Genomic DNA, 22,414 nt, shown 5'->3' with positions numbered 1-22,414 from the left:
ACCTCTGACAAGACCAATCATCTTCTATGATATGCAAAACTGCAAGTACAACAACTATATTTGTCTGTGCTACTAATGGCCTAAACTGCAATGTTAACAAAAGGGGAAAATAATAATTCTAGGGGAATTGTAGTTCTTATTTGTCCCATGCATTTTACAAAGTTGTTCCATAATCCTGCAGACATACATACTAATAGCATAGCCTCCTTGGTGGATATACAGTTGTGTGAAAAAATGTTTGCCCCCTTCCTGATTTCTATTTTTTGCATATTTATCACACTTAAATGTTTAAGATCATCAAATAAATGTTAATATTAGACAAAGATAACCCAAGTAAATAAAAATTTCAGTTTTTAAATGATGATGAAAAAAAGCTATCCAAACCTACCTGGCCCTGTGTGAAAAAGTAATTGCCCCCCTTGTTAAATCATGAACTAACTGTGATAAAACTATTTTTTGAAAGATGAAAAAACAAAATCATTGACTGTCAGTCTGGAAAGAGTTATAGAGCTATTTCTAAAGCTTTGGGACTCCAGTGAACCATGAGAGCCATTAGGAGTGGGTTTATGAGCAGAGGTGACTTCCATTTGACTACAATATGACATAAAACAGAATGACTGAGAGGGGAGTATGAAGTCCAGATGATTTGCACAGGCATTTTCTAACTGGAACTCTGCATGTCTGTGCACTGCTTACCTCTCTGAAGTGCTTCAGGATGTCATTAATGATGATCTCCTGGGTCTCGTATGGGTGCACTCTGGTGAACGGGTACATGTTGATGACAGCATCTTCAAACCGAACCAGAGGAAAGCCCAGGGTGCCTTTCAGAGCCTAAAAACAATTAATATAAAAACATAACAAAACATGTGATGGCAGAGCAGCTGGTGGAACAGGAAGTAGTGAGGCATGACATTATTATGATATTTTCTTTTATTCAAAAATGCATCAAACCTAATGCAAAAGATTTTAAACTTGTCCTACTAAAATCAGTTTTAACCACAATTTCTTATTAGTACAGCTTTGAAACCATAGGTCTGCTGTAATCCTTTAACTTTTATCAGAAACCCTCAAAATTTGACATTTACCCATCTAGCTTAAATTGTTTACATTGTTCACTTCATATTTTAATTGACATTACTAATGCTTCCAAATAGTCAGAGCCAAATCCACCAACTTGACTGTTGTGATCTTGAAGGTGTCAGTCCAAGGTTTCTTTAAAGTGTTATTTTAGAAGTTAAAACATTAAAAATGTTGAAAATGCCTCAGGAATCTTTCTGTTTTTAATGCTTATAAATCACTCTGAGATAAAAACAAACAAACAAAAAAAACCACTCCAATTTTCTGTGCAACAGCATGCTGTTAGATGTGTTGCGTGTTGTCAGCTTTGGTCTTTTAAGGTGATATCACCACTTCCAGTCCAACAGAAGTTTACATGTAGTCTATCAAAGGTGATTTATGAAGCTGTGCATAATAAAATAAACAGGAGAAAAAAAGGGAGACCATGTTAAGTTACCTTGAGATCAGGAGGCAGCTTGTGAGAGGTGAAGACACTCAGTTTGACCTGAGGGAGGCTGATCTTCAAGTTCTCAAAGTAGTAACGTTTGGGAGGTCCTATTTCCTCGTTGGGCTTCTCATGGAGGTTTTCATCCAACTTCTCTAGCTCTGTATTCATAACATTTATGATTTGTTTTACTTTTAATCAAAACATACATATTTACTCACAACAATTAATATTGATATTCAACTAATGACCCACCAGCTTCTGTCTGACCACATCTAAAGAAACTGAGCAGCTTGAGGAGCAGTTTCTCCTCGATGATGACTGTGAAGCGTTGGGCCGTCACCATGAGGTGCTGTGAACACATGGTTACATCATTAGTCATTACATTTTTGTTTTCAGTCTTCACCATAGACTGTATAAAACATGGACATGATGTTGTAAAGCTCAGTGTTGTGGCTGTGGCCGTCGCTGTCTTGGCAGTTCTGCCTCTGCCTCCTTCCAGTTAATCAAAAAATGGGCAAAGACATGGAGTGTGGGTGGGTCAATGAAACCAGGGTTCTCAAACGACATCTGTAATGGCACCCACCTGTCAATCAAAGCGGCCACACTCATTAATTATTTATAATTATTCTTAATATAATTTAAACAGGTGAATTCTACAAAAGTTCACCCTCAGTACAGTTACAGAGAACAAAAACACTTTTTGTATGAGGCTGTAAACATGTTTATTTCTGCTGTGAAGTTGGACCTTTGTAACATGGGGGCTTATGGAGACTGATTCAAGTGGACGTTTGAGGAATTTAATTTTTTGGCTTCACCTTATAGCCACGGAGGTTGTCACTTGGTCTTGACAACACAACTCCTACATCAGAATGTAGATTTTTTTATCATTAAACTGATAAAACTTGGCACTTATTAGTTCTGGAAAAGAAACTGGAATTTGTTACAATGTTTAATTAGCATGTGACACTCACCTTGAAGAGATCAGTGAGCATGAGGTTGCTGGGAACCTTGACTGAGTTGACCTGCAGGGCCGGGCCACTGTCATTGATGCTGCTGTCACTGGAGCTGGGAGTCACACACAGCATCACAGGCTGTGTAGTACCCAGCAGCTGGTTGTCTACCTGATTACCACAATATGACAAGTATTCATACATTCATTCATTCATACAACACTGTCCATTAAAACAGGATTTACAGCAGTAATTGCCCTCTAAACCTAATAACTGGTTGTGCCACCTTCAGATTGTAAAGCCCTCAGAGGCGAATGTACTTTGTGACTTTGGGCTATACAAATAAAATCTGATTTGATTTGATTTGATTCAATCTCTAATATTAAAATTTGTTTGATGATCTGAAACATTTGAATATGAAACTAAGAAATCAGGAAAGGGGCAAATACTTTTTCACAGCACTGTATATGAAGTCAGGCATAGATGTTCAGCAAACATAGCTACTGTATGTTAATGGCAAACATATGTCATTTTACTGTCCTCTTATGGCATGAATTACATCACAATGGTCATCTTTCACCATCTAACAAGCACACTAAATGTATGTATATATGCAGACTATGTATATGTTGTTATCATGTTGATCAAGCATCTTGGTATTTTTTACAAATACAATCTGACCTTGAACTGGAATACTGAATCTTCTTAGAACTGTGGTGAACTCACCTGGATGTTCTGAATGCTGAGTTCCAACACTTCATTGACAGCAGTGCGGATGAAGTGGACATCTATACCAGACAGTGTAGTAAACACAAGCTCCTCAGGAACCTTGTTGACCAGAGAGACACCCAGGCCTTCCTCCAAGTTAACCAACACCTGTGCATGAATACAAAAAAGACATCAGTTTCTCATAGAGGCACATTAAAAAAAAAGAACTCCACACAATGAAGGTAACAGCCCTGCTTCAAGACACAGATGTTTTTAAAAAAATGATTGCTTGAAAATATTTTAAAAGTAAGTATGGGTATTGGGCAGTCATGAATGTGTCAGGTAACAATTATGTGTTTTTGCCAGGCATTAATATCAGTGACAAGTCATGCATGTAAATTGCTTCGAACTGCTTCTGGTTTCATGGTTAATAATACCTCCAACTCCTGCTCAGCCTCTCTCTTCTTGACATCCTCTTTCCTCCTGTCTTGTTCTGTGCTGGATGAGCTCCGGATCATTCTTCTCTGGTTAAAGTCACTGATCTGAAAAGAAACAAATGTCTGTGAGCAGAAATGATGATGTTCACTATCACTGTAACTGTATCTGCTTTAATCAGATATTATCAGAGCACTGGAGATTGATTAAATTCCGAAACAAGCTCTGATTTACAATGTACGGACACAAGCATTTGGTAGCAGAGAACAACCAAAGATAAAGAGTGCATTCTTACTGTGTTCTATATACAGCAGAGGTAGGTTTAAGCAATATGGTCAGAGCTGCATTTACTGTATTTCTGATGCCACTGTTACATTTACACTATGTGTCATGTTGATACTGTATATTCCTATAGCAGCCTTAACTTAGTTGTTTCTTCAGTTTTTTTGATGGCATCCTTATCTTGTTGTACCTATCAACATATAGCAAAAACATTTAGAAATTCTACCAATGTCTTAGTCTCAGGCTCATCTGAGATTGTCTGACAGAAACTGGAAAGGTAATATGAAGATTCCACATGTCAAATTGTTTTTGGAACCAGAGAGTGGATGGTTCAAACCCAGTATGGACCAAAGTATGGAAGGTGGGCTGGTAGCTAGAGAGGTGCCAGTTCACCTCCTGGGCACTGCTGAGGTGCCCTTCACCAAGGCACCGAAACCCCCAACTGCTCTTGGGGCGTTGCTGTGTGGCTGCCCATCACTCTCTCTCCACATTTTCAATGTCTATGAGCCCTTTGTAGGTGCAGTTGTATTTCGGGTAAAATGGACCTGTGAAGGCTCACTTTACGGTAAGCATATTCTGTCACCAGTTATCAGTGTTACTGCCACGGTGCTCTCTGCTCTGCTCACCTAAACAGATTTTCGTATATTTTTCACATCAGCGATTATCTGATTATCATATCTCTACACTATCCTTAGACTTGTTCTGCTTGTGCACGAACAGGTCTCTTAACTTTAGTGACCACAATCCGATAGTTTTACCAGTTTCTGTTCTGTTCTCCCACTAACTAGCCTAGCTGTAGCAATGGCTTCTCTCTCCTCTCCTGCCCGGTGTGCCACATGTTCAGCTACTAACTAAACTTCTTCCCTGGAGTTTCTGTGTTCTCTCGTCAAGCAGGTTCTCATGGATCGTGGCTGCTGCTGTTGTCCTGCATGACGTCCACCACATATATTATTGCTACCATATCTCCATTATAGTTTATAGTTAATTAATGATTTGCTGCTGCTGTGTCCTGTGTCTCTCTATCTCTATCACACGTTCCACTGCTACTGTAATCATTTTATTATTCATTGTAATTGTACAATATGTCTCTGTTGATTTGTTCTGTACATGTGACATCCATTGCACGTCTGTCCGTCCTGGGAGAGGGATCCCTCCTCTGTGGCTCTTCCTGAGGTTTCTTCCACCTTTTTTCCCTGTTAAAAGGGTTTTTGTGGGCAAGTTTTTCCTTACTCAAACCGAGGGTCTAAGGACAGACTGTGTCACTCCCTGTACAGATTGTAAAGCCCCGTGAGGCAAAATGTGTTTTGTGACTTTGGGCTATACAAATAAAATTTGATATGATTTTAAAATTAAAGTTATAGTTGATATTTATTTAATTTATTCTTATTATTACTATTATCAGTAGTAGTAGTAGTAGTATCAACCATCCACGTGCTGGCGTGGGCCATCATCAGCGGTCCTCCTTATTCCACAGCGATAGTATATATATATATATATATATATATATATATACACCATTGATGAATAGAATTCTCCATGTTTTAATGGATTTTGTTCTCACTTGCAGGACACGTGTGGGTCCATCTGGCAGCACCTGGACTGACAGCACCCCAGAACCAGGTCTCATCTTCTGGTTGATGAACTGCTGCTCAGGGCCTGGCTCAAGCAGCCCAGAGTCTGGTCCCAGCACCACCTCTGCTCCATCATAAAGGCCTGTCATCCCACCCTTAACCTGAACAGTACAAATCATTAATTAAAAATACAACAGAAGGAAGTAATTGTGGAGAGAATGACGAAACTGTAAGAGATGTGAGTATCAGCTGCACTACCACTTAAATGTAAGCACTATAACATATTTATAGCTATGTATACCCACCTGCACTACCAGCCGAGGGAGGCCACAGGTCAGCATGCCTGAGTTGAAGTACCACGTCTGGGTGGTACTGCGGCGTGAATCCGGTCTCCTCAGCATCAGTGGTTCAAAACTAAGAGAAACAAACAGGTAAGACAGAGACACCTCTTACATTCAATCTTCCATAAAAGACCTCATTGATTGATTGATTGAGGGCTTTATTTGTCATTGCAGCAGTACAAGTACAGTACAACGAAATTGTAAACCAGTCTGTCCATACATATAATACATGTAATATGACAAGTGGGGGAGGGGTAGAAAGGACAGGGTCTGGTAGCCAAAGGAAAGAAGAAAAAAAAAGGGATACAACATGGGGAGAGGGGAGGAGAAAAAAAGAACAACCCCCAGTCTGTGCTCCTGTCAGGAGTACCCTCTGGGAGCAGGACAAAAACACCTCAGCAATTATAGCACATATACAGTACACTCTACAACATGAGACACATCACTAGCAACCAGGGGAGAGGGGTCGGGGGGTTTGAGGAATCCCAGCACAGTCATGCAGCCATCCGGTCCTGCAACCATTTGGGCGCTGGTAAGTGTGTGCATGTGTGCGAAGGCCTGGAGACGTGCCCCGCCCTGCACCATAATCGTGAAGTCTCAGTCCGCAGATGTTATGGCGATGGCATGGCAGTTGCTGTGGAGACAGCCTTGATCAGGTCATGGCAGATGGGGGAGGAGGGCATAAGAGCGTCTCCCTGTAGTGTACTTATCCGCTACAGGCTCTCTCAGCCAGCTTGGTCTCCAAAACGATCCATTTGCCTTTGCAAAACTGTCAGCTTCTCCATGATGTAGCCCATATCCTGGTTGTACTTGATGTTATCCATCGATCCTGTAATGGTGACCATGTTCCGGTTCATAGTCTCTGTGATGTCGTCCACTTTGCGGTCCAAAACTGTGATGTTATCCGTATTCCAGTGCACGGCCTCATTCAGATTCCCGACAGATCTGCTCAGTGCTTCAATCATTACTGGCAGCTTTATGGGGCTTTGCACGGCTGTCAGCGTTTTCTGCATACCTTGATGAACCAGTGCAATGCCCGATCCAATCAGCAAAAAACTTGTCATCAACAATCCGAATAGGTAGATGTCTTCAACGTCCTCCACAGAAAGAGCTGCCAGACACACGACCCGCCACTTCTCCCAGGCTTCCATCGAGTAACCAGCTGCAAACGTTCCGGCAGGACATACAGGTTCCCCCGAACCTGGGCTTCTCGTTGAGAAGATGGTGTCAATTGCGCTTAGAGACCAGTTGACCAAATCCATGATGCTTGATAAATTGGAGAGCAGTACAAGGAGAGTCTCTTTCAAAAGTAGACAAAAGACTAGACACAGAAAAAGGAGCAGAGCAGGCAAGGCCAAGGGGAGGAGAGGAGGAAAAAAGATGCGACCACCTTCGATGAGAGCCAAACGAGATCCAGTTGTTGATTGACCACAACTGACTGAAAATAACTCATGAGAAAATATCGGCTGTGGTGAGTTTATACACAGACTACAGGGGCACACAGTACAAACCTATTGTCACTAACAGCTGCAAGCCCGGCAATGTCCAGCACCAAAGAGGAGTCCAGTGGGCGTGGTTGGGCTGGCTTGCTCTGCGGTGGAGATGAACCTTCATGACAGAGCATGCCGGTCCCAGTCATCCTCCACAGTTGGGAGCGCTTCCCCGGCTCCTGCACAGCAATCAAAGTATGTGTTATGACATTCATGAATGTTATTTTTATTATCATCATTGTTCATCAGAACATTCTATTTTTGATCATCAATCTGTTAGTCTATAAAATAGCAGAAAATAGTGACAAAAATTATATTCAATTCAACTTAATTTTTTTTATATTGCACCATATCATAACAAAAGTTATCTCATGACACTTTTCATACAGAGCAGGTCTAGACTGTACTATCTATAATATTGTTTACAGAGACCAACAATTCCACCATGAGCAAGCACTTGGCAGAAATCTCAGGCAGACCAAAGCTGTCTGACCAAAAGTATTCAGGAATTCAGTTTATAATCATATAAAGCAGTGAAAAGCAATACATGCTAACTAATGAATCTATCACCAAAGAACATTCTTTTTCTTAACTTTTATAATAAAAATAATAATTAATTTGAAATGAAATTAAAACAAAACTTAACACTACTTTTTCTTAATTTCCTCTAAACTTGCACGAAAGTAACTCAGTTAAAGTTAACGTTTCTCCTACATGTTTGGAAAGAGGAGCGGTATTAATTTGATTGCAATCTCTAAATTTACTGTTCTAACTTTACTGCATGTCACTAAATCCTGCACACTGGACCTTTAAAGAACGGTCAATTCAGACAGGGAGATCTCGTTTGCCATTTACTCACACTTAGCTTTAAGTGTTTGTTTATTTGTTTATTATTTTGTATTATATTTTGTATTATTTTATACTAAAAACAGTACCTTCTTCTTCAGGAGGACCCTTTGAGTCTTGGTGTCCACATCAAGAACCAGTTCAGCACAGTTTACCAGACGCTTCTTCCCAACAGGTCTCCTCTCGATATTCCTGCATCAGCAAAAGAATGCCACTAACCTTTATGACTTTAACTTTTGTATAGTGTATGAGAAAACTTCATGATATAAAATTATGATATTATCAGTTTAATCATGTCCTTGGTCCATACTGTGAGAAAGTGTGCGTGGCTGCAATGTAGATGAAGTTCTCATAGTAGAGCTTGTTGTATTCTCTAAAGAAGTTCATGTCAGCTGTGACCTCTGATGATCCAGCTCCCTTCACGGTCAGTGTAAGGTAGGGGGGGAGTGTGGGCTCATCACAGGCATAGTCCAGCACAGAGCCTGCCTTCACCTCAGTGTGTAGCCGGATGTCGGCCACACCATGCTGCCAAAACTGGATAGGTACCTGAAAGGATTGAAACAATGGAATCAATTCAGTTTCATGTAATGGCACTAAAAGCACTAAAAAGGTTCCCTTGTGTTGGCACAGCAGTGTCATTGAAAAAAGCATAATTATTTATGCCTTACCACCTGAATATTCACAAAAAACATAAGATTGTTTCTATCTGGAATATTTACAAATACTGTATTTGCAAAACACTAATGGATGAATACACACATTAACTCACATACTCTTTTAGATTTTGAAATACTATGTACTGTATGTCTTTAAGGAGAGACTGTCTAAAAGTGAGCTTTCTTCCCACTGGAACAATTTTTACTTTCAGACTACAGAGACATAGGTGTCATGGAGAGAGAGCTGGGGGCCCAGGAAATGATTCTGACACGGGCCATGCTAACACAGCAGCTTACCTCAGAGATGTTGTCGACGCGAAAGGGTGGTGGTAGCTGGTTAGTGTCAGTGAAAGAGATCTGGTAGGTGGCTCCCTTCAGGGTGATCTCTGTCCGCAGGAAGAAACAGTTCCCCATTGTATCCCTGCACAAACCAAGAGAAATTGACAGGATGGAAAAAAGTACGTCATGTGTCTTAATGCAAGTGTAATTGCCATTCACTGCAAAGTGCTTTACGGTAAAAGCGTATTTTGTCACTTCCGGTTATCAGTGTTACTGCCACGGTGCTCTCTGGTCTGCTCACCTAAACAGATTCTCGTATATTTTTCACATCAGCGATAACATCAGTGACTTGTTCTGCTTGTGCACAAACAGGTCTCTTCACTTTAGTGACCACAATCTGATCCTATCTATCCTAGCGATAGCAATAGCTTTTTTCTGCTGTCCTACTCTCTCCTCTCCTCCTCTCTCCTCTCCTGCTCTGTGTGCCACATGTTTAGTTACTCCTCGTCCTCCTTTGGCGATAACCTGTTAAAAGGGTTTTTTGTGGTCAAGTTTTTCCTCACTCGAACCGAGGGTCTAAGGACAGAGGGTGTAACTCCCTGTACAGATTGTAAAGCCCTCCGAGGCAAATGTGTTTTGTGACTTTGGGCTATACAAATAAAATTTGATTGATTGATTTGAAGAGCCAGATTACCTAACTAAATAACATTTGTCGGTGCAGGAGAGTGTATGCAGAGTATTTGTATTTCACCTCATGTTGACATGAAAGGACTTGGGTTTGTTGACCTCGAAGCCTCCAGACCAGGTACAGTTGGGGGTGTCCATGAGGCGCACACAAAGGAGCTGGTCGTAGTCGTTGCGGGGCCAGTGAAAAACAACGCTGGAGCCTGGCAGGGTGGAGATGTAACCCCCTGGATTGACCGTACCCTAGGACAAATGTATTGAATACAGTACTAATTGTCATATTGTATCTGTAGATGAAACTTGGGGGAGGGGTTGCAGCTGCATTCCATTTAGATTCCAGTTGCAGGGCCAAACGTCATGTTTAAATGTCATAGTCATAAAAACAAACAAACAAACAACCAAACAAAAAAAACAATAAACATCATAGTTTCAAGGCTCAGCTACACCACGTTTTTACTGTCACTAAAAATCAATGTTCCACGTCTCTCTCTCCCTGCATTCCTGTCGCTCTTCAGCTGCTTCAGAAGCTTGAAAAGGCCAACAAAATAATCTTTAAAAAAACAACAACAAAAAAAAAATCAACAGGTATTAGTGAGTTAAGAGTTAGGCTGTCAGTGCAACGTAACTCAAGCAAGAATGCTCGCCAAGCACTTCAACAAACAAAAACAGCTCATATGATCGCTGCATCCTTACCAGGAACATGTAACAAAGGTCCGAACTTAGAATATAACCAGCAATGTTTTAGAGCACTAGGCCACAGAGATGCCAGTAAAAACCTAATCACCTAATTAAAAGTTTAAAAGGTCATACTAGAGATATAGACAGATATCAAACAAAGGTCCTTAGTTTCTAAGTGTATTTCTCACCTTTCCTCTTGCAAACTCTCTCTGAGCAAAGGCCAGTTTGTGTGTAGAGCGGTTGTCCAGCAGGTAGCGTGGTGCAAAGGTCACTATGTGAGTGTCCCTGTAGCGTCCTTTTCCTTTCCGCACACTGATGCCTGTATCCATCAGACAGGGAACATTACTTAAAATCTGACAAAGTCATACAATCCTACAAAACAATCCTACAATACCATCAAACCGTCAACAACTGGAGGAAGAAATGTCAATATATCTGTGGTACAGCACAGACCCCCAAACTATTGGAGTCCTGATCAAAAGGTGAAAGAAGGATAAAAGGTAAATTTCCTTCTTCTCGTGAAATTTAATTAATCACCCGGTGGCATCAACATCTTGAGAACTTGGCCGACCATACACCTTACATGGTCATAAATATATTCTAAGCACCTAACCAAATGGCAAATGGACTGTACTTACTTAGCGCCTTTCTAGTGTTCCAACCACACAAAGAGCTTTCACACTATCTCATTCACACACATTCATACACTGATGGCATTAGCTGCCATGCAAGGTGCCAACTACTCATCAGTTTGAGGAGCTAACCATTCATACACATTCACACACCGATGGCACAGCCTTCGGGAGCAATATGGGGTTCAGTATCTTGCCCACCCACTTCGACATGCAGACTGGAGGAGCTGGGGATCGAACCGCTGCATACCATAAAAATCACTTGTTCAGACACTTGTCCAGTTAGTGGTTACCATTCATTCAATTTGTGCTGATTGTGAATGTAACCACTTGCCTATATTGTAGATGAGGCCAGGCCTGTTCCCATGCTGGATAACCTTCACTGCCCTGACTCCACTCCCTCCATCCAGGGAGAAGCCCTGGCACCACCCTGGAACTCCGTCTGGGTGGATCCCTTTCCCAATCCGCATAGTACACCTAGGATAAAGATAAATTGAGAAACAATAGAATATGGGGATTGGATGATTAAAAATATCATGAGACAACAACTAAGATATTATGTATAGTCCAGATTCAGGTAGTGAACTGGTAGGAGAAAGGAACAGAGGTCTTCAGGTGTCTGACACGTACATGGCAGGCTGCTCCTTGTCAGTATAGCAGAATAGTAATGGACTGAGGCTTCGGGCCAACTCGTGTTCTTCAAACTGGCCTGCTGCATCGGCTTTGCCATTGTCCTGACGAAAAATTAACGGCAGACCTGTGGGACGAACATGGCTTTTAGGAATGATAATAGGTAAGCTTGTTCTCACATCTGTTTTAATGACAAAGAAAACATCACCAGTCTTGTTGATAAGCCAATAGGGGGCAGAAATCAGGATCTTCAGTGCCCCCTGTGCTCGAAGGATGATGCGAATGGTGAGGCAAAGCAGATGTTTGTTGGTGTCATACAGCCTCATGCGTACCACATAGTTCTGGGTCCCAGGGGGAATCAGCAGCTCTTTGCACACAGGGAAGTTCTCCAGCAGGACTCCTGATACACACACATCATGAACAGCAAAGTGAGGGCTAAGAAGGGATGTTTGGGAAATAAACAGCAGCCAATGACAATCCTGACCTAGCTCCATGTTCTGCGAAGTGTCGGCAGCGTGAAGCACGGCCTCTTTTCCCGGCTTAAGTGAGCCTTTGATGGATGTTCCTTTGATGTAGTAGTTGAGGTCACAGGGCAGCAAGTTGGCCAGCACCATGGTGGGCAGCAGGTAAATAGTGTGACCTGGCTGTCGGTAGATCTGCTTGGCACTGCCTGAAACCCTCTTGGCAGGCTGCTGCTCTGGGTAGTTCTCCTTTTTGATGACCACACAAAACCTGCATGAAGCAGAGAAATGTGGAGAATCTGATCAGATCAGATTAGATCAGAAGTACTTTATTAATCCCTGTAGGGAAATTGTTTCTAGAATGCTACTAGATGTGAGGGAAGGAAGAACCAAGAACAAGACATCTGACCCGCTGTATTTACCTGAAGTTGCGCTTGAGGTTGTCATCAAAGTCTGCTGACTGACACTCCCTCTTACTGCTGCTGATCTCTCCGGGCCGTTCCACACTGGTCCAGTGGATGGGAACCTTACAAAAGAATAATCCCAGGCCTTTGGGCCGAGCCTGCAGGCGCCAGGATGTCAGGTGGAGGGGGACTGCCAAGGCCTGGCCAGGCAGGATAGGAGGCAATACCACTGGTTCTGTTAACACAGGGATACAGTTGGCTTCATTATAATGAATCAACATGACATGAAAAAATGTTCAACAATGAAATAAAATGAAATAAAACGAAAGACAAAATTAATTTAGAGACATCCTAATATAATCAATAATATACAAATGTATAAAATAAAATGGTTCTTAGATGTTAGTGCTGCATTTGGCACCATTGACCATCAAATTCTTTTACAAAGACATGAACATCTAATTGGCATTAAAGGAACCGCACTAAGCTGGTTTCAGTCATATTTTTTAGATCAACTGCAGATTGTTCATGTAAATGATGAATCCTCCACACGCACACGAAAGTCAGTCACAGAGTTCGGAGTTCCACAAGGTTCTGTGCTAGAACCACTTCCATTCAGCTTATATATGCTTCATTTAGGAATCAGTCTGTTAACTTTCATTGTTATGCTGATGACGCCCAAATATATTTATTGACCAAGTCTGATGAAACCAATCAGTTAGCTAAACTCCAAACATGCCATAAGGTAAAAAATTGGATGACCTGAAACTTTCTGAGTTACAGTTAGAAATACAGTTACTTTAGATGGGATCAGCCTGGCCTCCAGCTCCACTGTAAAGAATCTTGGAATTTCAAGGACTATTTTTTCACCTACGTAAGATTGCAAAAATCAGGCGCATCCCATCTCAAGCAGGTGCAGAAAAACTAGTCCAGGTATTTGTTACTTCTAGGCTGGACTATTGTAACTCTTTGTTCAGCCTGCCCCAATAAGTCTCTTAGCTAATTCAGAGATCACATCTCTCCCATTTTGGCTTCTTTGCATTGGCTACCTGTGAAATTAAGAATATAATTTAAAATCCTACTGCTGCTTAAGAGCTCATAGCACCTTACTACCCCTCTAAAACACTACGCTCTCAGAATGCAGGGTTCCTTGTGGCTCCTATAGTCCCTAAAAGTACCCCCCTAACATTACATTAAACTAGAAAATTTCTAAAGAAATTTTGAGTGTGCCTGACTCTGGCCCCGTCGCCCCCATACATTATTACTGACACTGTCATTTCAGACAGACAAGTTCAAATTAAGTGCTAAAATGGTTGTCGCTGGGCTTCTGCCTGCTGGCTTCTGCCTTCTGACTCTTATTTTGAAAATAGCCCCTCCCCCCTCCTCCTTAAAAAAAAAGGAGGGGGTAGTTGATCGATTAGCGTGTAGTGGGCCAAAACTATAAATGTGACAGCTTCAACAGTGTTATCACTGCGACCGCCTCAAATTTTCCTATGTTTTGAGGGTATAATCATGTTTGTAGCTGTGCATTTGAGGCCACAATCGCAGTTTACAAATGTATTTTTTGACTTTTTCTCTCCCTCTCCACTCAAGTAATGACATCACGCACTCTAGCTCTCGAAAGTTCTCGCAATACACACCCATTCATTTTTGGTGTGGTTTTTGGCGATTTTTGGCAAAACCGTTTGCCAAAACTCTTAGAAAAGTCATAGCCATTGCTTCCCGGGCCGAGCCGATCATTTTGATACCCATTTTGTGTATGTGCGACAAAAACTCTGTGAGGAGAAGCAAACCGAAAAAAACAGAAGACGAATAAGAACTAGAAAAATTTCTAAAGAAATTTTGAGTGTGCCTGACTCTGGCCCCGTCGTCCCCATGCATTATTAACATCAGCATGTTAACATTAGCATGTTAATGTTAGCATGTTAACGCTGATGCGCTAGCAATTAACATTAGCATGTCAGCATTAACAGTTACCATTAGCATGTTAGCGGTGATGCGTTACCAATTAACATTAGCATGTTAACATTAGCATGTTAACAGTGATGCGCTAGCAGTTAGCATTAGCATGTTAACATTATCATGTTAACATTAGCATGTTAACGCTGATGCGCTAGCAGTTAGCATTAGCATGTTAGCATTATCATGTTAGCATTAGCATTTTAATATTAGCATTTTAACGTTGATGCGCTAGCAGTTAGCATTAGCAAGTTAACATTAGCATTTTAGCATTAGCATGTAAACGCTGATGCGCTAGCAGTTAACATTAGCATGTTTACATTAGCATGTTAGCATTAACATGTTAACAGTGATGCACTAGCAATTAACATTAGCATGTTGGCATTACCATGTTAACATTAGCATGTATTTAATTCCTAGTGGCTAATGTTAATTATCAGTAGCATGTTAACGTGCTACTACGACCGCCTCGAATTTTCCTACGTTTGAGGGTACAATCACGTCTGTAGCTGTGCATTTGCGGCCACAATCGCAGTTTACAAATTTATTTTTCAACGACTTTTTCTCTCCCCCTCCACTCTAGCGATGACATCACTCACTCTAGCTCTGGAAAGTTCTCGCAATACACACCCATTCATTTTTCGGCTTCGTTTTTGGCGATTTTTGGCAAAACCGTTTGCCGAAACTCTTAGAAAAGTCATAGCACACATGTCCCGGCCAAGCCGCACGTTTTGATACCCGTTTTGTGTATGTGCGACAAAAACTCTGGGAGGAGCGAACCAAAAAAAGGGCGTAAGAAAAAGTTTAATAACTAGAAAACTGCATTTCCTGCGGAAAGTGCGGTGTGGGTGCCCTCTGCCGCCACCGGCCCCAGCGGCCCACCTGCTGCCCTTTTTCTGCATGTCTTTTCCCTGTCTCTTTCACTCTCTCTCCCCCTCACATTCCTGTCACTCTTCAGCTGTCTCTATACTATACAGCAGGGTTCGGCAACTAAGTTTGGACGCGGGCCAATTTTTTTCCTGACAATTCCATCGCGGTCCATGACCATGCGCGGGGGGGGGGGCGTTCTGCGTCCTGATTGGCTGAGTGAGAACCGCACGTGTGTTCTGCGTCCTGATTAATTAAGGGAGTACTGTACAAAATGCGTGTAATAAGGTGTATAAAAGTGTGTGGTTAGGGGTTTTACAGCCTTAAAACATAATTGTTAAACTTAAAAGATATATTTATATATATATATATATATTAAAATAAATCAACGTCATCTAGCGGGCCAGATATAATTGATGGCGGGCCAGTTTTGTCGTCGTACAGAGACTCACTCGTAGCACCTCGCTCTGAATTCAAGGTGGCGATTTCATTGGCTAGATAGAATCACATGGGTAGTATGACTCTCACACGATTGGTTGGTACCTTCCAATGCTTGCTCAGTGCAGTGCTTGGATAGGGAAAAGTAATGTTACGGCATGAAATAGACTCGCCTGTCAAAAAAAAAAAAAAAAAATTCTACAATTAATCTCGGGTCCGGATGATATGGCGATCCGGTCCGGATCCGGACCCCGGTCCGCGGGTTGGGAACCCCGGCTATACAGTTTGAAAAGGCCATAAGAGATATATCTTAAAAATGTTGAAATTGGTTGAAAAGAGTAGAATAGTATGAAGTGATACAATGTTGTGTAACACTGTAGAAATTTAGATGAAAAGGTAGAATTGTAGAGAGTAATAGTAATAGTACAAGATCCTGTTGAATTGTGTAGTTTGAATTAAGTCTGTAGTAAAGTAGAAGTCATTTAAATTGTAGGTCTGTATAAAGATTTGAAGTTTGTATAATGGATTTGAAATAGTAAAATATTTGTAGAAAAAGTTGAATAATTTGTAGAATATTAATAGTAGAATTTATTCAAATAATAGTACAAGATCTTGGTGGAGCATGTTAGCATTAGCTTGTTGGCATTAGCATGTTATCCTTAGCATGATAGCGCTGATGCGCTAGAAATTAACAATAGCATGTTATAATGAGCAAATAACATTACCATGTTAACATTAGCATGTTAGCGCTGATGCGGTAGCAATTAACATTAGCATTATCAGCATTAGCATGTTAGCAGTAGCCATTAACAGTAGAAAAATTTCTAAAGAAATTTTGAGTGTGCCTGACTCTGGCCCCATCGCCCCCATACATTGTTACTGACACTGCTCAGCAAATTCAGTATTAATACAACAAGCTGTGTCATCATTGCCTTTTTACTGGGCTCTTATTTTGAAGGGACTCTTATTTTGTCCTGTGTGTGTGTGTGCGTGCATGTGTGCTTGTCCTGTCTGTGTGTGTGTGTGTGTGTGTGTGTGTGCGTCTGCCTGTCTGTCTGCCTGTGTGTGTCGTGTCTGCGAGAGACAAGGATAAAATGGCCGACATTAAAAATGTAGTCTTGATAGTCTGATATCATACAGAGACTTCAAAAAAGTTAGTCAAAGGCATGCTTGAGGTTGCCAAGCAAGTCAGATTAATTAGACACAGGTGCTGCATGCACTGTCTGTCCCACTGAGATGCACAGTATATGTCTGAATGATCCCCCTCGAAGGTAGCAAAAAACAACCTATAAGGTATGCCTAAAACCAAAATCTGAAATGACCAGAAGAATGCTCGTCTTGTGGATCATGTCTGTGCCAAGTTTCAGGCGGAATTTGTATAAACTTAGGCCGTAGGAGTCAGAGAAAGCACAGGTGCTCCCTGCTCCTTCCGGAAAGATTTCTGCTCCGTATAACATGGGAGTCTATGAAGCTGTGGGCGGGAGTAGTCGATCAATTAACACGGAGCCAAAACAATAACAGAGACAGCTTCAAAAGTGGTATCACTGCGACCGCCTCAAATTTTCCTACATTTGAGGGGATAATCATGTCTGTAGCTGGGCATTTGAGGCCACCATAGTCGAAAACATTTTACTTTTTCACTGATCGTTTTGTCATCTTCACACTTTAGCTGATGATGTCATCACTCTAGGAAACCACCAACACACTCATTATAAATGCAGAATTTGAGTAAAAACCTGCTCAACTTTGAGCCTTGATAGTTTAAAAACGGTAAAAGATTTTGAAAAAAGTTAAATACGAGTTTAATAGTTGAAGAGTTTCTGTACAATTTGAAATTTGAATGAAGTCTGTAGTAGTAGTAGAAGTTGTAGAAATTGTAGAATGTTTGTAGAAGTTTTGTAGAATGATTTGGAGTTTGTGTAATGTATTTTAAATGGGAAAATATTTGTAGAAAAAGTTGAATAATTTGTAGGATATTAATAGTAGAATTTGGAAAAGTAATAGCACCAGTGGCATGAATGAGCTGAATCTAGTGGTATAATTTTTATTTTTGTGGGACAAAATTTGTAGAAGTAGTTAGATGCCGAATAATAATAAAATAATAAAAATAAAGATTTGGATAACAATAGTGTAGGAGCCCTTTGGGCACCCACGCCAATAATAATAATAATAAAGATTTGGATAACAATAATAATAAAGATTTGGATAACAATAGTGTAGGAGCCCTTTGGGCACCCACACCAATAATAATAATAATAATAAAGATTTGGATAACAATAATAACTAGAAAATTCCCGCAGAAATTTTGAGAGTGACGAGTGGGCTGTTGCCGGGGGTCTGTAGTCAAAAAGCACACCTCAAATAGTCATTTTTAACATGTTTATTTAGACACTGGAGCACATTAGCATGTATTTAATTCTTAGTGGCTAACGTCCATTGCTAACAGTGATGCAATTAACATTAGCATGTTAACATTAGCATGTATTCTTAGTTACTAAAAATCAGTAGTAATTATTTAACAGTTAATTTAAAATCACAATAAACACACTTTTTTATATATAATAACTTAAACATTTCATTTAAAATAAATAAAATAGTTATGTTATGATTTAACACTTTCACAAAATACATACAAATAGTCATTTTTAACATGTTTATTTAGACACAGGAGCAGCTAGCGCTGCCGCGCAAGCAATTGACATTAGCGTGTTGACAATTACCATGTCTTTAATTTTTAGTGGCTAATGTTAATTAATATGTTAGCATTTGCATTCATTTTAGCATTGGCCGCTAATGTTACCAGTTTCGATGTCTTTACAGCTAACGCTATGAGCTAGCTGCTCTGCTCTCTGACGTGCTAGCAATTAACATGTATTCTTACTGACTGAAATGAGTGGCTGCATTAACGTGCTAGCAGTTAACTTAGCATGCTCGCATTAGCATTTTATCAATGCGCATGTATTTAATTCTTAGTGGTTAATAGTAATCAATAAGCATTAGCAGGTTAACATTACCAGGTTAGCATTAGCATGTTAACATTAGCATGTTAACATTAGCATTTATTTAATACTTAATGGCTAATGCTAAACGTTAACATGCTAGCTGCTCTGCTGTCATTGTCTGTCATTTTAGACAGACAACGCGCTAGCAATTATCATTAGCAGGTTAGCTTTAGCTGTTAACATGGCATGTACTTAATTCCTAGTGGCTAATGTTATATTAACATTAACATGTTAGCAAGGATCATGTATTTAATTCTTCGTGGCTAATGCTCATTGCTAGCGCAGATGGCTAACAATTAACATTAACATGGTAGAATTAGCATGTATTTAATTCTTTGTGGCTAGTGCTAATTAACATTAGCATGTTAGCATTAGCATTTTAGCAAGTAGCATTTATTTGGTTATTCGTGGCTAAGGTTAATTGCTAGCGCTGACGTGCTAGCAAGTAGCTTAGCATGTTAGCAGTTGTCATGTAATAAATTCTTAGTGGCTAATGCTAATTGCTAGTGTTGACGCGCTAGCAATCCTTTGCAGTAATTTTAGCTTTGGCTGCTAATGTTAACAGTTAGCATGTCTTACAGCTAGTGCTAACACGCTAGCTGCTCTGCTGTCTTTGGCGCACTAACAATTAATATTACCATATTAACATTAACATGTATTCTTAGTGACTAAAAACTATGGCTAGCACTGACGTGCTAGCACTTAACATTAGCATGTATTCTTAGTGACTGAAAATGAGTGGCTAGCACTAACGTGCTAGCACTTAACATTAGCATGTTAACATTAGCATGTATTCTTAGTGACTGAAAATGAGTGGCTAGCACTAATGTGCTAGCAATTAACATTAAGAGAGAGAGAGAAAAAGAGACTGGTGTGTGTGTGTGTGTGTGTGTGTGTTTGTGTGTGAGAGAGAGAGAGAGAGACGGTGTGTGTGTGTGTGTGTGTGTTGTGTGTGTGTGAGTGGTGAGTGTGAGTGAGTGGTGAGGAGTGAGTGAGAGGATGAGAGGGAGAGAGAGGAGAGAGGGAGAGAGAGAGAGAAGGACTAATGTTAGCAGTTAGCATGTCTTTACAGCTGCGCTAAAGTGCTAGTCCTCTGCTGTCTCTGTCGGCCATTTTACACAGACAGTTCAAATGAAGCCAATAACTGCTCAAATGGCCACTGGGCTTCTGCAACTGTTGTCAGTTGGAACGGCAGTTGAAAATCCTGACAGAGAGAGAGAGGGAAAATGCTGAGACCAGTCCTCGAAGAGGAGGGCTCTGTGGCCAAACCGTATTTCCAATCATTGAACCGACATAACTGGGGGCATCGCGTGCCCTTCCTGATCGTTTTACCATAGTTTTATTTTGTGTCGATAAATGATGAAGAAACGTGCCCTCAGGACAAGAGAGAGAAACGTTACTTCTGCCTTCCTTAAGAAAATGTCCCTCCATTTTAACATGGGAGTGAATGGGCTGTGGATGTGAGTACTCGATCAGTTGGCCTGTATGGAGCCAAAAACTATAAAAGAGACAGCTTCAACAGTGTTATCGCTGCGATCACCTCGAATTTTCCTACATTTGAGGGGATAATCATGTCTGTAGTGGGGGATTTGAGGCCACGGTATTCAAATACGTTTATTTTTTCACTGATTTTTCTCCCTGCTCCCTCACTCAAGCTGATGATGTCCATCCACTCTAGCTCAAACCATTCGCCACATACACACCCATTATAAACCCCAGAAATTTGACTAAAAACCTGCTCAACTTTGAGCCTTGATAGTTTAAAAACGGTAAAAGCTGTCGATGAGTGTCGTAATCCCTGAAGATAAGGGAAGCATACTCCGTTTTAAGTTCAAATGCAGTCTCTCGGTTAAAGTATGCCGAGCAGTTCATTGTTGAAAATGTCTGTTGAATGTACTTTTTTTCAGCCTCCCCAGTCATTCCCTATGGGAAATTTTTCGCAGTTTTTCAGAATAAAATTCGCGAAAAACACGCAATCTCTTAGAAAGTAATGCACTCGATTCGGGGATCAAGACGCAAGTTTGATATATAATTTTGTTGGGGTCCTCTCACCGCTGCGGGCCGCATTCATGTTCGAAAAAGGGCGGAAATGAATAATAATATAATATTGCCATGAAACACCAGAAGAACAATAGTTACATTGCCTACGGCACTCGTCAACTACTCCCAGAGCTTGCTAGCTCTGGAGTAGTTGACGAGTGTCGTAGGCACTCGTCACTAATAAAGATTTGGATAACAATAGTGTGGGAGCCCTTTGGCCACCTACACCAAATAAGCACGGTGGATAACATATAGTGTGCGCCTTACACACACACTCAATAAGCGCAGTGGATAACATATAGTGTGCGCTTTGAGGCACACTGAATAAGCCCGAGAGGTTTTAAAGAGTGTGCTCCTTCAGGCACACTCGATAAGAACATTTTATTGAATCAAATAAAAAAAAACAACAATAACATTAAGACATTTAAATGAGCTAAAATACCCAAAAATTAGATGAAAGATGAAAATAATTCATATCAAATTATTCAGGCAGTCTTTGTTGTATCATAACTGAATTTAGGTAAAAAATTGTGTCTTACTGTCAGGAGCGGAGGGGCTGTCAAGTCTGACCTCCATAGGAACATCCAGCTGGTTCTTGACCATGAGGGCAGACCGAACAGTTATGACCTTCCTGGCACTGCCCTCCATTGTGATGGAGAAGACCACTCTGACTGGAGGCAGCGCTGAAAACTAAGTCAAAGGATTCACAAACAAAAAATCAATTCCCATCACCAAAAATAAACCATTAGGTCACTGTCAACTATAAAGTTATACTGAGCATCTGTACTGTAAATTTGATATTTTATATTTACACATACTATACACACACACACACACACACACACACACACACACACACACACATCACGTCAGTGTATAATGTACACAATATAAACAAAAAAGCAAACAAGCAACAGACAACGTGCAAAAAATACTGAAGGTAAAAGTGATCATGATATAAATAATATTGCAGGTAAAGTGACCATGATATAAATAATATTGCAGCTAAAGTGACCATAGTAATATTGTACATTGTTAGTTATTGGAATGGAAATGAAATAAATAAGCCATTATTATTACTTTTTAGTCAATCCATCTCCACTCAATGTATTTTACTGGGCCTTTATGTGTTTATGCTGGCCACCAGATTTAAACAGGGTTCAGACCCAGCACAACAGTCTACACTCTTTTGTAATCATGCACAGCTGAGCAGATCTATACTGTGCTTTCCAGTGTTATGGAATTTTGTATCCTTAGGTTACACAAGGTCACATGTGGGCCTTGAGGTCCTTGGCAGTATTAATTGTTTGGCTTTGGTTGAGAACAGTAGGTACCAGTCTATCTCAACACTCTGGTGGCCAGGGTCGAAGAGACCTTTTGCTGCCTTCCTAGACATAACAGATAGCTTGCCGTTGACGGTCCAATCTGCGTAAACAGACATCTGTGTCTCCAGACTACAATGTGTTGACAATAACACCTGCATGGGTAAAAACATTCTCTTTGACTAATTCTGGGTGTATAGTATTTGTGGTGTTATCTTGGGGTTTAAAGTCTATC

At 40.7% G+C, this 22,414-nt stretch overlaps 1 protein-coding gene across 4 annotated transcripts in view; it reads right to left on the bottom strand.

Moving 5' to 3' along the window:
• The window catches only part of vps13d (vacuolar protein sorting 13 homolog D), a 143,620-nt gene that overhangs the window by 6,126 nt on the left and 115,080 nt on the right, over positions 1–22,414 (bottom strand). For all 4 annotated transcript variants that reach the window (XM_027279634.1, XM_027279626.1, XM_027279623.1 and 1 more), the window contains 20 exons: positions 21,397–21,547; positions 12,570–12,786; positions 12,171–12,418; positions 11,895–12,086; positions 11,687–11,813; positions 11,391–11,533; positions 10,613–10,743; positions 9,814–9,989; positions 9,081–9,204; positions 8,438–8,673; positions 8,217–8,319; positions 7,303–7,460; positions 5,756–5,864; positions 5,441–5,611; positions 3,600–3,704; positions 3,181–3,330; positions 2,476–2,625; positions 1,757–1,853; positions 1,514–1,662; positions 697–831 (listed from right to left, as the gene is read on the bottom strand). In XM_027279634.1, coding sequence (XP_027135435.1) covers positions 697–831; positions 1,514–1,662; positions 1,757–1,853; positions 2,476–2,625; positions 3,181–3,330; positions 3,600–3,704; positions 5,441–5,611; positions 5,756–5,864; positions 7,303–7,460; positions 8,217–8,319; positions 8,438–8,673; positions 9,081–9,204; positions 9,814–9,989; positions 10,613–10,743; positions 11,391–11,533; positions 11,687–11,813; positions 11,895–12,086; positions 12,171–12,418; positions 12,570–12,786; positions 21,397–21,547 — 3,072 coding nt within the window. The remainder of the gene's footprint in view (positions 1–696; positions 832–1,513; positions 1,663–1,756; positions 1,854–2,475; positions 2,626–3,180; positions 3,331–3,599; positions 3,705–5,440; positions 5,612–5,755; positions 5,865–7,302; positions 7,461–8,216; positions 8,320–8,437; positions 8,674–9,080; positions 9,205–9,813; positions 9,990–10,612; positions 10,744–11,390; positions 11,534–11,686; positions 11,814–11,894; positions 12,087–12,170; positions 12,419–12,569; positions 12,787–21,396; positions 21,548–22,414) is intronic.

Source organism: Larimichthys crocea, chromosome I (genome assembly GCF_000972845.2).
Source record: "Larimichthys crocea isolate SSNF chromosome I, L_crocea_2.0, whole genome shotgun sequence".
In the NCBI taxonomy this organism is placed as follows: domain Eukaryota; kingdom Metazoa; phylum Chordata; class Actinopteri; family Sciaenidae; genus Larimichthys; species Larimichthys crocea.
This window is presented reverse-complemented; position numbering and strand designations above follow the sequence as displayed.